The 12781-nt window shown below is 43.2% G+C and overlaps 3 protein-coding genes and 3 non-coding genes across 8 annotated transcripts; 4 read left to right on the top strand and 2 right to left on the bottom strand.

The window, feature by feature from the left end:
- Positions 1-64: 64 nt before the first annotated feature.
- asRNA:CR45397 (antisense RNA:CR45397) lies at positions 65-434 on the bottom strand. The gene has a single exon (NR_124944.1).
- CG32147 (uncharacterized protein) lies at positions 176-1172 on the top strand. The gene is made up of 2 exons (NM_168616.2): positions 176-438; positions 525-1172. The coding sequence occupies exons 1-2, from the start codon at positions 226-228 to the stop codon at positions 984-986; spliced, it is 675 nt and encodes a 224-aa protein (NP_730035.1). The 5' UTR covers positions 176-225; the 3' UTR covers positions 987-1172.
- Positions 1173-1394: 222 nt separating this feature from the next.
- Pdi (Protein disulfide isomerase) lies at positions 1395-6497 on the top strand. 2 transcript variants are annotated; one of them, NM_001300141.1, is made up of 2 exons: positions 1395-1935; positions 4711-6497. In NM_001300141.1, the coding sequence occupies exons 1-2, from the start codon at positions 1782-1784 to the stop codon at positions 6045-6047; spliced, it is 1491 nt and encodes a 496-aa protein (NP_001287070.1). In that variant the 5' UTR covers positions 1395-1781; the 3' UTR covers positions 6048-6497. The 2 variants fall into 2 exon arrangements, with proteins under 2 accessions (NP_001287070.1, NP_524079.1); NM_079355.3 differs by having other exon boundaries at positions 1643-1935.
- On the bottom strand, positions 1435-2104 carry asRNA:CR45396 (antisense RNA:CR45396). The gene has a single exon (NR_124943.1).
- An 803-nt stretch (positions 6498-7300) lies between the features above and the next one.
- CG12316 (uncharacterized protein) lies at positions 7301-12727 on the top strand. Of its 2 annotated transcripts, NM_140495.2 has the most exons (6): positions 7301-7761; positions 7931-8203; positions 8264-8629; positions 9015-9345; positions 9763-10573; positions 10641-12727. In NM_140495.2, the coding sequence occupies exons 2-6, from the start codon at positions 7935-7937 to the stop codon at positions 12428-12430; spliced, it is 3567 nt and encodes a 1188-aa protein (NP_648752.1). In that variant the 5' UTR covers positions 7301-7761; positions 7931-7934; the 3' UTR covers positions 12431-12727. The 2 variants fall into 2 exon arrangements, with proteins under 2 accessions (NP_648752.1, NP_730030.1); NM_168611.1 differs by lacking the exon at positions 7301-7761 and having other exon boundaries at positions 7878-8203.
- Positions 9575-9685, top strand: scaRNA:MeU5-U42 (small Cajal body-specific RNA : MeU5-U42). The gene has a single exon (NR_002487.1). It is a non-coding gene; the product is annotated as a small cajal body-specific RNA : MeU5-U42 (small nucleolar RNA).
- Positions 12728-12781: the final 54 nt, after the last annotated feature.

The raw sequence follows: 12781 nt of genomic DNA, 5'->3' as shown, positions 1-12781 counted from the left end.
TTTCGAAGTGGGTTCAAAAAAAAATAGAAAATATAAAATAATGTTAATTCACCTATAAATGACGAAAAATAAAAAACTTCGATATGCTCCAATTTCCACCGTTCCGCCATCGTCGCAAACATTTGAAACGCATGATTCAAAGGGTGAAGAAGAAGATAGAAATCATATGGTATTTAAGATAGTTCTGTTGTTGGTGGGGGGTTTAGTTTAGTTGGGGTGTTTGTTATGGCGTCGTCAGATCGAAAGCTCATTGTAGTCTCCGGATTTGGTCCATTTCTCGGTCACGAAGCGGTCAACGCCAGCTGGGAAGCTGTGAAACTGCTGCCGGAAATCCTAACTCACGATGGCATAGAATATGATCTGGAAAAGCGGTTGGTTTCGGTGGAATACGGGGCTGTGGACGAGGCGGTGGCGGAGATTTGGAAACGCCAGCCATATGTAAGCATCGCAATTGAACCATAAATAGATAGAGGCCTTATGATATCATCTTTCTCCCAAAAAAATAAAAAACAAAAAAAAAACAGCTTGTTATCCATGTCGGTGTTTCGGGCGTTGCCAAGTGTGTATACATCGAGAAGCTGGCGTACAATCACAAGTTCCGCCGAGCTGATAATTGTGATAAAAAACTGGCCAACGGCACTTGCGAACTACCCAACAATGGACATGCAAATGTCTTGAAGACCGAATTAGATGTGGATAAGATTGTGGCGGTTGTAAATGAGAATTGCGCCGATTGTGTGGGACCCACACAACAGCCGACACATAATGATAATCTCAAATCCCTGAGCGCCACAAAGGCATCCAAAAATGTGGGTGACTTTCTCTGCGGCTATATCTATCTGAAATCGCTCGATATGGACAGAAAACGAAGCCTGTTTGTCCATGTACCTCCTGTAGATAGGCCATTTAGTAGTGTTAAGACTTCGGAAATACTTTTTAGCATAGTCGAACAATGCATTCAACAGGTGGTCGCTTTTGACTCCTGAATTCCGCAAAATATTCTTCCAATATCTGTCTTTTTAAGAATTATTTACATGTGTGCTGTTAAGTTGTTTAAGAAATGAGTTTTATTCTTTTTAAGATACAATATTTTATATTTACTTTTTATTACAATGAAACAGAGAAGCAATACAACTGCATTAATAATTACACAGTCTTTTTTGCGTTTACACAACACCAGTCTTTATTTTAAAAAGGGTAAATGACATAAAGAGAATGACGTAAGTTATTTAAAATAAAATTTAATAAAAAAAATGAATTAAAAAGAAGAATTATAAGGCCTTTACAAATTGCCTTATGTTAAATACAAGTTAACTTATATACAATACAATACGATACTATTTATATCACAATATTTTAAAATTATGGTATTCGAAAAAACCGTAATATTTAAAAAAAAAATAGTACATTACTGAATTAGTTAAATATAAAAATAAAACTTCAAATATATAAACGAGATCCTAAACTAAAAAAATTTACCTTCGACGATTGCCAACCTTTGGGCACCCAAGCGCCACCTACAGTTCAATGCTCATTCATTGACAAATATCGATATTAGTAAAATTTATCGGAAACTTGTAGAGAAATACCAAAAATCCCTCACCTAATTCAGCTTTATATGTATATATCTCTGCGTTTCACTGTCACTTGAATTCATTTGAATTTCTACTTGCAACCGGGCAAGTTCAGCGCAGTTCGAATCCCAGTTTTGGTTGGCGAGTGTGCTGCACCCACATAGGGCAATAGATTCAATAAATATCAAACGACGACGAGTGCCCGCAATGAAATTCCTGATCTGTGCACTTTTCTTGGCGGCGTCCTACGTGGCCGCTTCCGCCGAGGCGGAGGTCAAAGTTGAGGAGGGTGTTCTGGTGGCGACGGTGGACAACTTCAAGCAGCTGATTGCCGACAACGAGTTCGTGCTGGTCGAGTTCTGTAAGTACATGCTTAGATCGAAAATAAGGCACGAAAATCTCAACAAAATGTGGCAAAAATCGAATATCAAAATGCGAAATGCGCCGGCCGCTAGCGCGCTCTCACTCGCACCCGCTGATTCATGCGGCTTAGCGGCTACGTGGTCTTTCAAAGCGTCGGAGAAAATCTGTCTGCGTGGCAGTTGTTGTTGACTTGAAATCTGGACTATCATGTTGCACGGCAAATCCTAGTTGATCAATGGGCCAACTGACAGACTAGTTCCAATCGGCGGCCTGGAAAATTTGTTTAGTTGATTTTCCAGCAAATTTATCGTTTGTTTAACTGTTTTTATCTCTCTCGCGTCATCTTGTGTTTTTTTTGTGACGGGCAGGGAGGAGCGCGCTCTCTCAAACGCAAGTGCCATCTCTTTTCCGCACCTGTGCACGCAAGCGAGAAGGCCTTATAGCCTTATACTGCAGTACTACTTGTTATTGTTGTCGCCATAAACCTGCTATAATTTTGTATTCTTGCAAATACTAAATGCCAAAGGAAACAATAAGTTGTGCGCAGCATATGCTTTGCGTTTTATCGACATTTCTAGTTATTGTTCTAACACTGCGCCCGTGGGGCGTGGCCACAGCATATCACACATCCGCTTCAATAATCTCCGACTGAGAATATCTAATGGAAACAAAAGGCAACAAAAAGTTGTCGGGCAACTCATCTCTTCTCCTCCCACGAATCTAGGTTAGCCTGAGCAAACCAAACCACTTTTTATTCGCCATTTGCTTTCTCTGGTTCGTTCTGTTTGGATTTTTTGGTTCTAATTCTCACTTACAATCTGGTTTCTGTCCCTTTTTCCACGGCGGCGCAACGGCCATACATTGGAAAGTTCATTCAACTCTTTCTCTGCGTCTTTGCGCGTGCCTAACGGTGTTGCGTCGCCAGTGATGCTCGGCACGAGCAACAGATTAGTGTGCATGGTAATTAGCTAGAAAATAGCCAGAACTGGGAAAGAGGTGTAATTATATACTGCTGTAAAATGATTTAAAATGTTCATTTGAAAAGAGATCTGACCTTTAGAAAATTTTTGTTTTATATTATGAGCAAAATTGTCTATTGCATGTGTTAAAAGCCTACAAACGGCCTGCAAAATATTCGTAACGGTTATTTGTATAACATTTTTATATATAATATATACAGCTTAGGAATAGACAGTGAACACGCTGAAAAACTAATTACACAAACCTTAAACTTAATTTGTTATTTGTTCATGTATTTCCAAGCCGTTTCTCAACATTGACGAGTTAGATAAGACAACAGTTTTTAAATACTTTGTAACTGTAAGTTATGTTTTTTTTTTAATAACGAAATCCTTAGGTAAGCCGCCCCACTATTCTTCAATGAAGTTTTATGTTCTTCTAATGACAACTCGAAAAAATCAATCTTGTTATCTAGCAAGAGATAAACGTAAATCAGAGATACTAAAAAGTCCCCCATTCGGCGTTAAACCGCCAGAAATGCTAGCCTGGCATCTTTGGTTGCCAGCAATATGGCGGACTTGTGAGTTTGTTTATGCCAGCGTTTCTCTCGGTGTTTGCTTAATTAACTTTTTCACATTTTGCACCTTAATTTTTTTTTTTTTTTGGGAGTTGGTGACAACGTCACCCAGGTCGGTAATGGTCTGCTCCTCCAAGGCTGGGCTCTTATCTTCTGTAGAGAATGCAAAGATGTTCGTGGAAGCGGAACCAATGCCAGGGCCACGTCAGCCGCAGCTATAGGCAAATCGCAAGAAGCCGGCGATAAGGCGGCATTCAATATGTATAATACGACAATCCCGATTGTGAACGTTGTCAAGCCGGGCATTATGTCATCTTCAACTGCTGGTGCCCCCCAGTTCTCATTCAAATTCGAGTGCGTGGATGCGTACCTAATTGCAGTCGTGGCTCCGAGGAGCTGCACTTGGGCAATGGGAATTCAACACGTGGAATTTGCATAATGACAGCATCTGCTGATTGTTATAGCGGGCTCATTCCTAGGGGCGCTGCTCCAGATTCGTGGCAAATCTAGCGCATAATTGTCGCTAATAGTTTGGAACTTTACACTCGGTTTAATATTCAACAAAAGGGTATAGAATATATAATCAATAACTGCGAAAGGAATTTTAATGTAAATAATTCCGATTAATTCACATGCCATAGAAACTGATGAAGATAGTCATCCGTATGCTAATGAAACCAATTAGAACCAACGTTCAGATTACAATTTTGAAACCATTTATGCCAGGCAGTCAAGCTTTTAATTCAATTTACCAACCAACTTTGGTATTTTACAGTTGACATGGTACAAATAATTAAGTTTATCTAGATCTTCATTTAATTTATGTATAATAATAATAAAAAGGTCAACATAATATTACATTTACACTGTTTATAAATTTAAAAATCAGAAATAAAAGTACATTAAACAATAAACCTATTTTTCTAACAAGTCAAGCTCTTACAATTTATAAGGCAAGCTAAATAGTTCACAATTCAATTAAAAGCTAATAAATTCTATATTGTTGGGATCTATAAAAAGGTATATCATACGTGTAGGTCGCATCATGATGACCTCGACAAAATATAAATCTGAGAGCAAATGATGCTGTTTGTTATTCACTTCTAGAACTAATAACAGGTATGCAGTTTTACCTTCTTTTAAGTGGTCTAATTGCAAACCAGTTTATAAGCTCTCCCAAGTTTGATCAATAGTCTTTCGTTTGCTAACTGTAGTTTCTTTTCTGAATCTTTACAGACGCCCCATGGTGCGGACACTGCAAAGCTCTGGCTCCCGAGTACGCCAAGGCTGCCCAGCAACTGGCCGAGAAGGAGTCGCCCATCAAGCTGGCCAAGGTCGATGCCACCGTCGAGGGTGAGCTGGCCGAGCAGTACGCCGTCCGTGGCTACCCCACTCTGAAGTTCTTCCGCAGCGGCTCTCCAGTGGAGTACAGCGGTGGCCGCCAGGCCGCTGACATCATTGCCTGGGTGACCAAGAAGACCGGCCCACCAGCCAAGGATCTGACCAGCGTCGCTGATGCCGAGCAATTCCTTAAGGACAACGAGATCGCCATCATTGGATTCTTCAAGGACCTGGAATCGGAGGAGGCCAAGACCTTCACCAAAGTCGCCAACGCCCTGGACTCGTTCGTCTTTGGTGTGAGCAGCAATGCCGATGTGATTGCCAAGTACGAGGCTAAGGACAATGGAGTGGTTCTGTTCAAGCCCTTCGACGACAAGAAGTCCGTGTTCGAGGGTGAGCTGAACGAGGAAAACCTGAAGAAGTTCGCCCAGGTGCAGTCTCTGCCCCTGATCGTTGACTTCAACCACGAATCTGCTTCCAAGATCTTCGGTGGCTCGATCAAGTCGCATCTGCTGTTCTTCGTGTCCAGGGAGGGCGGCCACATCGAGAAGTACGTCGATCCCCTGAAGGAGATCGCCAAGAAGTACCGCGACGACATCCTGTTCGTGACCATCTCGTCCGACGAGGAGGACCATACCCGCATCTTCGAGTTCTTCGGCATGAACAAGGAGGAGGTGCCCACCATCCGTCTGATCAAGCTGGAAGAGGACATGGCCAAGTACAAGCCCGAATCGGACGATCTGTCCGCCGAGACCATCGAGGCGTTCCTTAAGAAGTTCCTGGACGGCAAGCTGAAGCAACACCTCCTTTCCCAGGAGCTGCCCGAGGATTGGGACAAGAACCCCGTCAAGGTGCTGGTATCCAGCAACTTCGAGAGCGTTGCCCTGGACAAGAGCAAGAGCGTGCTGGTTGAGTTCTACGCCCCATGGTGCGGACACTGCAAGCAGCTGGCCCCCATCTACGACCAGCTGGCTGAGAAGTACAAGGACAATGAGGATATTGTCATTGCCAAGATGGACTCCACTGCCAACGAGCTGGAGAGCATTAAGATCTCGTCCTTCCCCACAATCAAATACTTCCGCAAGGAGGACAACAAGGTCATCGACTTCAACCTGGACAGGACTCTCGATGATTTCGTCAAGTTCCTCGATGCCAACGGTGAGGTGGCCGATTCCGAGCCCGTCGAGGAGACCGAGGAGGAGGAGGAGGCGCCCAAGAAGGACGAGTTGTAAATCCAACAATTACCACACACCCACACAAACATCTGCACACACAAAAATCCAACAACTATGAACAGAAACAAAAAGCCACAACTAGCAACGTACATTCTGTAGTTTACTTCTTAAGTTTCGGCGCATGTGGGCCACCGGAGTTTCCCCATTCGCCGGCTGAGTTTTTATCAGTCGGAGGATGGGGTCAGCTGGTCGCCAGTGTAGCCATCGAAGCTTTTTGCCCGCCCACGGTTTTTATTCGCATACTTCCGTTGTATGTAGTACATTTGCGACGCAGATAACGATGATTACACGTCCGCTGTTTGCATGAACTTAAAATTCAGTTTTAATGAAGAATTAAAGAAAACGATAAAATTTTAAATGTAATACTATAAGTTTTCTATTTTGGAATTTTTAGAATCATTGAAAGAACTGATTAAGAACGTAACAAATAAAGTTGGTAACAACATTAAAACAATAACATTGGTTTTTAAGGGGGACGGATTTGTAATTGTTTTGAGGGATTTTTTAAATTTTATTGGTGCACTTACTAATTGGGCGTGTACACTTTATGTGTGCATAGCGCCTTATTTTGGAAATAATGAATAAAATATATTCAATTTGTTGAGAGGAAAATTTAACGTTAAAGTACAATTGTCTTAGTTTTGACATTTGTTTTCAAATTTAAATTTGCCGCTTACTTATCGCTATCGAAATTTGATCTCTCTTGACAATTATTTAAGTATCGCGTTCATAAGTGTAAGAAATAGTGTTATTTATTCAGAGGTATAAACTTTTGACTAAAAATACGCATATAGAACAAAAATAATTAAAATGTGTGTTTTTCTTGTTTCGATAGTTCCAAAAATATCGATACTAGATACCGAGGACTAGCAGCTTGTGTAGTGCTGTGTAATTTAGAAAATTATGTATTGTTCTCGTATTTCAAATTTCCTGTTTATACAGTAGCTTATACTGATTAAGGAACTTACAAAATTTTCTTTAACAAAATTAAATATTTCGATGAATATGGTTATTGCGTTTCGAATAAAAATAATAGAGTCCTAGCTAAAAAAAATACTGTGAGAAATTACATTTTATATATATTATAAATTTTAATATAAAATATACAAAAATGATAATACTATCTTGTAGAATGTATTGTAGTAATTTGCTTGTGCATCGGTACGATGAAACGTCCAATTATTATTACCGAGTAAAATTCGTGAATTCGTGTACATGTATCGGCAACAGGACGACGCTCTCCAACACTGCCAAAAAAAAGACGGCATCTGCTGGCTTCGTTTCCACGTTGTCCTGAATTACGCATTGAGATGAAACCATTAAAAAGTGCACTTGAATATTTGGATAATTACGTACGGCGAGCTCATGAAACACACCTGCGAATAAAGCACATATTTCAGCTGATTAGATAGTATTTAATTCAGAAAGGAAAACAAAGAGCGACGAGTCCTGCACCACATCATGAAAAGTGAGAAATCACGATGTGCGATTAACGGCATCTGCGCACCGCATGAACGCAATATTCATCCGACGAAGCTCTTAATCGGTACTGCTCCTGCCCGAAATACAAAAAGTATATATAAACAGTGCACATATTACAAAGATAATATGTTTGGACCCGCTCAGGTGTGCAGTGCGTTAGTAACTTGCCGCGGCACATCGAAATTGCCCGTGTAGAGCGTTCCTTCTTGGAAGAAATACACAATTTTTGGTAGGTCTTTCGGTTTTTGGTCATTTGTTCGTTTGGGTCGGGAGTGGTGAAGAGGCAAGGGGGGCGCTCCGACTTTCACTGCAACAACAACGAGTTATTTCGGCCCTGTTCGATTTCATCAATTTGCATGAATACCTTTCTTCAACTGTTTTTCCCCTTTGGCTGGTAGCACCATGAGCTGCTTGGTCGGGAACCGAAAGCGGAACAGCGGCAGCACGGCGGACGAATTCGACAAGGTCAGCACTTTGGCCAATGCCGATGATACCGAGTGCGTATCGCCGGATCCGGGGCGGGAGCCGGAAAGCAACAAACCGGATTCGCAGACGGAGCCTGAGTTTGGCCATTTGAATGAGACGCGGAGGAAGATTCTCGATGCCATTGCTGCTTTAAATGATGATAGCTTCGATAAGCGCATGGCCCGGTTGCTCATGCAGTACGAGGGGTAAGCACAAATATACATGCACATAGAAGCAACTAATACCAAACGTAATTAATCTTTTAGCGCCATTCGGGAAGAGTTTCAGCGGGCACAGTATTTGCCCCAGAAGTGCCGCAAGCTGGCGCGAATCCTAACCGGCCTCACTGATGTCATCCACACTATGGTTCAGGGTCGAGCGCTGCAGCGGGACGAGAGCTACAGGCAACGCATGTGCAATATTGTTGGTTTCTACATATCCTGCGAACTCTGTTCCGCTCAGGAGCCGGTGGAGAAGGAGGAGACCATCATCAACAGGATTAACAGCTGCCTGAAGCTCTACGTGGAGTACGGAGATGGTGGCGCCGGCGTCCACCGGGAGCACGTGCTGCGCACTCTCCTCGCTGCACCCAAGCTCTTCAACAGAGCTAGCATTTTGTCCATGCTGTACAGGTGGGTGGCTTTGTTCAACTCAAGTGAAAAAGATATATGGCAACTATTTACTATTCAATTTACACTTGTATGGCATCTACGCATTCAATGAGTCGGATACATACATATGTAGTATACAATTAAATAGTTTACAACTTCTTATCGACAGATCTCTCTTTGCTTTGTTTATAAGAGCTAATTAAAGAACCGATAAGCCATTAGTTTAAAGTGAAATGCTGAAACGCGGGGCATGATAATTATGCCATGTGTTCTTTAAAAAAGTATAATTGGTTTTTTTTTCTTAAAGTACAGTTAACAATTAAACATTAAAATGGTTGTATTTGGCTTAAGTGGTGCCAAAACGTTTCATATATCGCGCTTCAATAATCTTTTCCTTATTTTGCAGCCGCCTCTTTCCCCACTGGTCCGTTCCCAGCGTTATGATACAAGCAGAACTGCCAGATAAACTCTACATTGAATACATACTCATATTTTACTACTGGCAGCGTCTGGAGTCGGATGAGTCAGTCAAGGAGCGCATCGTGCAGTTCGCCGAAAAGTTCATGAGGCCCTCAAGATCACTGGCCATAAAAAGTGTCTATGCTCATTACTTGCCAAAGTTTACGGACCAGAATGCCGCCACGCGGACCATATTGAATCATCTGCGAATGAGCAGTTGCACAAGTTTGCATGTGGTCAGCAAGGTGGACAATCGACCGCCCCAGTCCAACGAAGTGGTTAGTTTGCTACTTTCACTTTCATGCAAATCTTCTTTTGAAAGATTAACTTAAGTTAGCAACACCGTGAAGAAGTTAACATATTTGGTCTTATAGTACATACTTGCTGTTGGGTTGTCGAATTTAGTTTTTAAACCATTACTATTACCCCAAAAATCTAATATTACACAAATGTAGCCTCACTGTGTTGCTCGTATTGGCTTAACTATGATGTCTTAGTAAAAGGTCTGATTCGGACAAGCGAGTGGGGCAAAAGCCACCGCCGGCGCAGTTAGTCGCGTGACGAGCAGTCGCTGGCTTCACTTCGCTGTCCCAAAATGACTACAACCTCAACTGAGTGCCTAAGAACACTTTTTTATATGGGCATTGATTTCGAACGAATATTCTAATAATTCTTGATGATCTTCTTTTGCACAGGTTCTCAGTTCTGATGATGAGGACAGCTGCCCGATGTGGGACATATCGGGTACGCCGACATCATCAATTTACAATCATCCGCCCGTTTTCCTCCAGAATCTCTGTCAGAATGCTCGCCAGTTGGAGCCGTGCAAGCGTGCCAACGTTTTGTTTAGCGGCATTGACAACTCCATGGAGATTGTAGAGCTACGCGACTCTGACGATGACGTAGAGATGTTTTCGGTGAACTTTAATGTGCCTGCCAACGTAGATGGCATCAACTCGAACTCCAACTCAAACGACTCAGCTAATCAGACATCGACAACGATCCTCTGCGATGACGACTCCGTGCCCGTCACTCGAATCTATCCGAGCAATCTGCGGACTTATGAAAGGACTGTGCTTCCACCCACTACCTACACAGTTCCGCGGATTGTGAACAGCTATAGTTGTCGCCGGGATAGTCTCCATTTGGTGTCTACCACGGCGCCACATCTTGTCGATCAGTGTGTGCAAACGTTGGACGACGAGGAGCAGGATCTGGTAGAGGAGGACCAATACTCAGGCGCCCACAGCCACGGCTTCTTCCCACGAAGCAGTAATGCCAGCTATGCCAGCGGACAACGAACCCCACTTTACCACTGCCGTCAAACTTCTAGTCAAAACAGCAACTGCAGCGAGTCTTCGCTGCTAAAGAAACAGGTTACCTTCAGTCCCCGGCACTTGGGCGCGGCAACTCCGAACGCCAAGACAGGCACATCCAAGAAGCCATCCATTAAGCAGTACAAGCCATCTTCGTCCAATGCCACAGAATCACAACGATGGAAAGAGGGTAAAGAAAAATAAATATACACATATACAATTACAGTATTATTAATCTGCATTTCTTATCCTTTCAGAGCACCGAAAGGCGAGTGCGAAAATGTTTGCCAAACTGGACGCCAAGATCAAAGCCAGAAGTGAAGCTGAAAATGTGTCCACCAGCCAGTTAACGCCCACCACTAGCAACGCCTCCAGTAGTACACCCACAAAGATCTCGGGCACACCCACCCGCATCCGGAGTACGCAACGAGGACAAAGAGTGGCGTTGCCCACGCCGCCAGCTTCCACGCACAGTTCGAGTAGTCCCTGCCAGATACGAAGCGCATCAACTGATAACCATAACTACAACGTCGATTCGGATTACAGTCGCCGCTGTTTCTCCAAGGCAGCTGGCGATGAAGTGAGCTACTACAATCACCTGCTAACCCTGCAGCGCGAGAATATCCGACGACGTAGGTTGAATAATCAGAAAAAGAAAAAGAATCGAAAAGTCAGCCAAAAGGTGCAAAAGAAGGACGATAAGCTTAATATGCTGAAGCAGGCCACAAAGCGATGTCGGAAGCTTCGCGCCTTAAATGCGAAACGGAAAAACGAGGTACAGAAACTGGAGCAGGATCTCGACACTATTCGGAAATCTGCACCGCATAAATTGCCTATAATAAGACTGAAACGTTGTAATCTCAAGACCCAGAAACGGTCACTCAAAGCTGAAGAAGCACCCAGTGTCCAAGAGGATATACTTTCTATGAACTCTGATCGAGAATTACAGGAACAAAAAAAAGCGCAGAAGCCTAAAAGAAAGCGATACAAAAAAGTGCAAAAGGAGCAAGAAAACGAAAAATATTTGCGGGAACAAGAAATTATAATATCGCAAAGCCAAATGGTTGAGGAAGATAAAGTGGAGGAACACCACGCTCACGAAGCGCCAAGTGAGCAGCAACGAGAGCTCGATCTGGAGCATCAACAATTTCTGGAAGAGCAGCTGCTACAGGAGGAACATCAATTGGCGATGCACGAGGAAGAGCATCACCAAATGGATGATGAACAAGAGTCACACGAAGTAGCTCGTCTGCTAGAAGATCAGCAGCCGGCGGAGGGAACACATCTTCATGTTGAGAATGAAATGTTGGCAGAGAAAGAGCAACCTCTAATAGAAGATGATGACCAGGAAGCGGATGATCAAAATCAAAATGAGCACTTATCGGATGATCAGCAACAGGAAGCGGATCAACAGCTGTCTATAGAGCAGCCTCAGGAGCACGAAGAGAATCAGTCACTCAGCCAAGATCCGTTAGACGAACAATGTACGCCCACACCGAACGGCAAAAGGCGCAAGCGAAGACGGCGATTCAAGCGACGTTGTTGGACGCACGTAAAGAATAAGAAAAAGAAGCAGTGGCTAATAGATTACCCATTGGAGTTTGAGGCAGATCCCGCGTTAGATACCCCTCCTATTCAACCAGAGCCAGCTCCAGATGAACAACAAGCCGAGCTAGTTACCGGGCCAGTTTCCGAGTCAGTTGCTGAGCCAGTTGCTGAGCCAGTTGCCGAGCCAGTTTCTGAGCCATTTGCAGAGCAAATTGCCGAGCCAATTGCCCAGCCGACACCAGAACCCGCCTACGATTTCGATCAGGACTTGGTGCCCGAGGTGGGCAATGAATTGGAGATTGCTGCTCCCATTCGCGTCGCCGAGGACGAAGACAGCACTGCGATACTCTCGCCGTCCCACAACCTGGAACTGGTGACCAGCCACGTGCCGGTTTACTTGCTCAATGGAGAAAGTCGCGATGTCAGCACACCCCTGTCCAGCAGCTCTTACAGTGCCGGGGGGTCAGAGATATATGCGTCGTCGAAGGATTTAGTTTAGGATCTCCCCACACAGACCAGTTGTAGTTCCAGTTGCCGATCCAATCCCATTGATCTTGGCCTGCAATAGTATTTGTATTATTTTTTTGAAGAAACGTCTGTAAAACTGTTAAATCACTGTAATACTTAGGTTTATTGTAGTTAATTAGGAGTTGTTGAACGTTATGATTTTTAGCTTACATATATTTTGCAATACCCTTATCCCATTCAAGTCAACCCGAACCAAATCCATGTCAATTTTAAGAAATAACACGAAATTATTAGTGTAAATTGTGCGTAAAATAATAATCTAAACAACATCTTTTTATCTGTCTGTTTTGGGGAGTGGTTTGTTTCATTTCTTCAGAAATCG

Source organism: Drosophila melanogaster, chromosome 3L (assembly GCF_000001215.4).
Source record: "Drosophila melanogaster chromosome 3L".
NCBI classification, from domain to species: Eukaryota; Metazoa; Arthropoda; class Insecta; order Diptera; family Drosophilidae; genus Drosophila; species Drosophila melanogaster.
The sequence above is the reverse complement of the archived record's forward strand: the minus strand, read 5'-3'. Positions and strand labels throughout refer to the sequence as shown.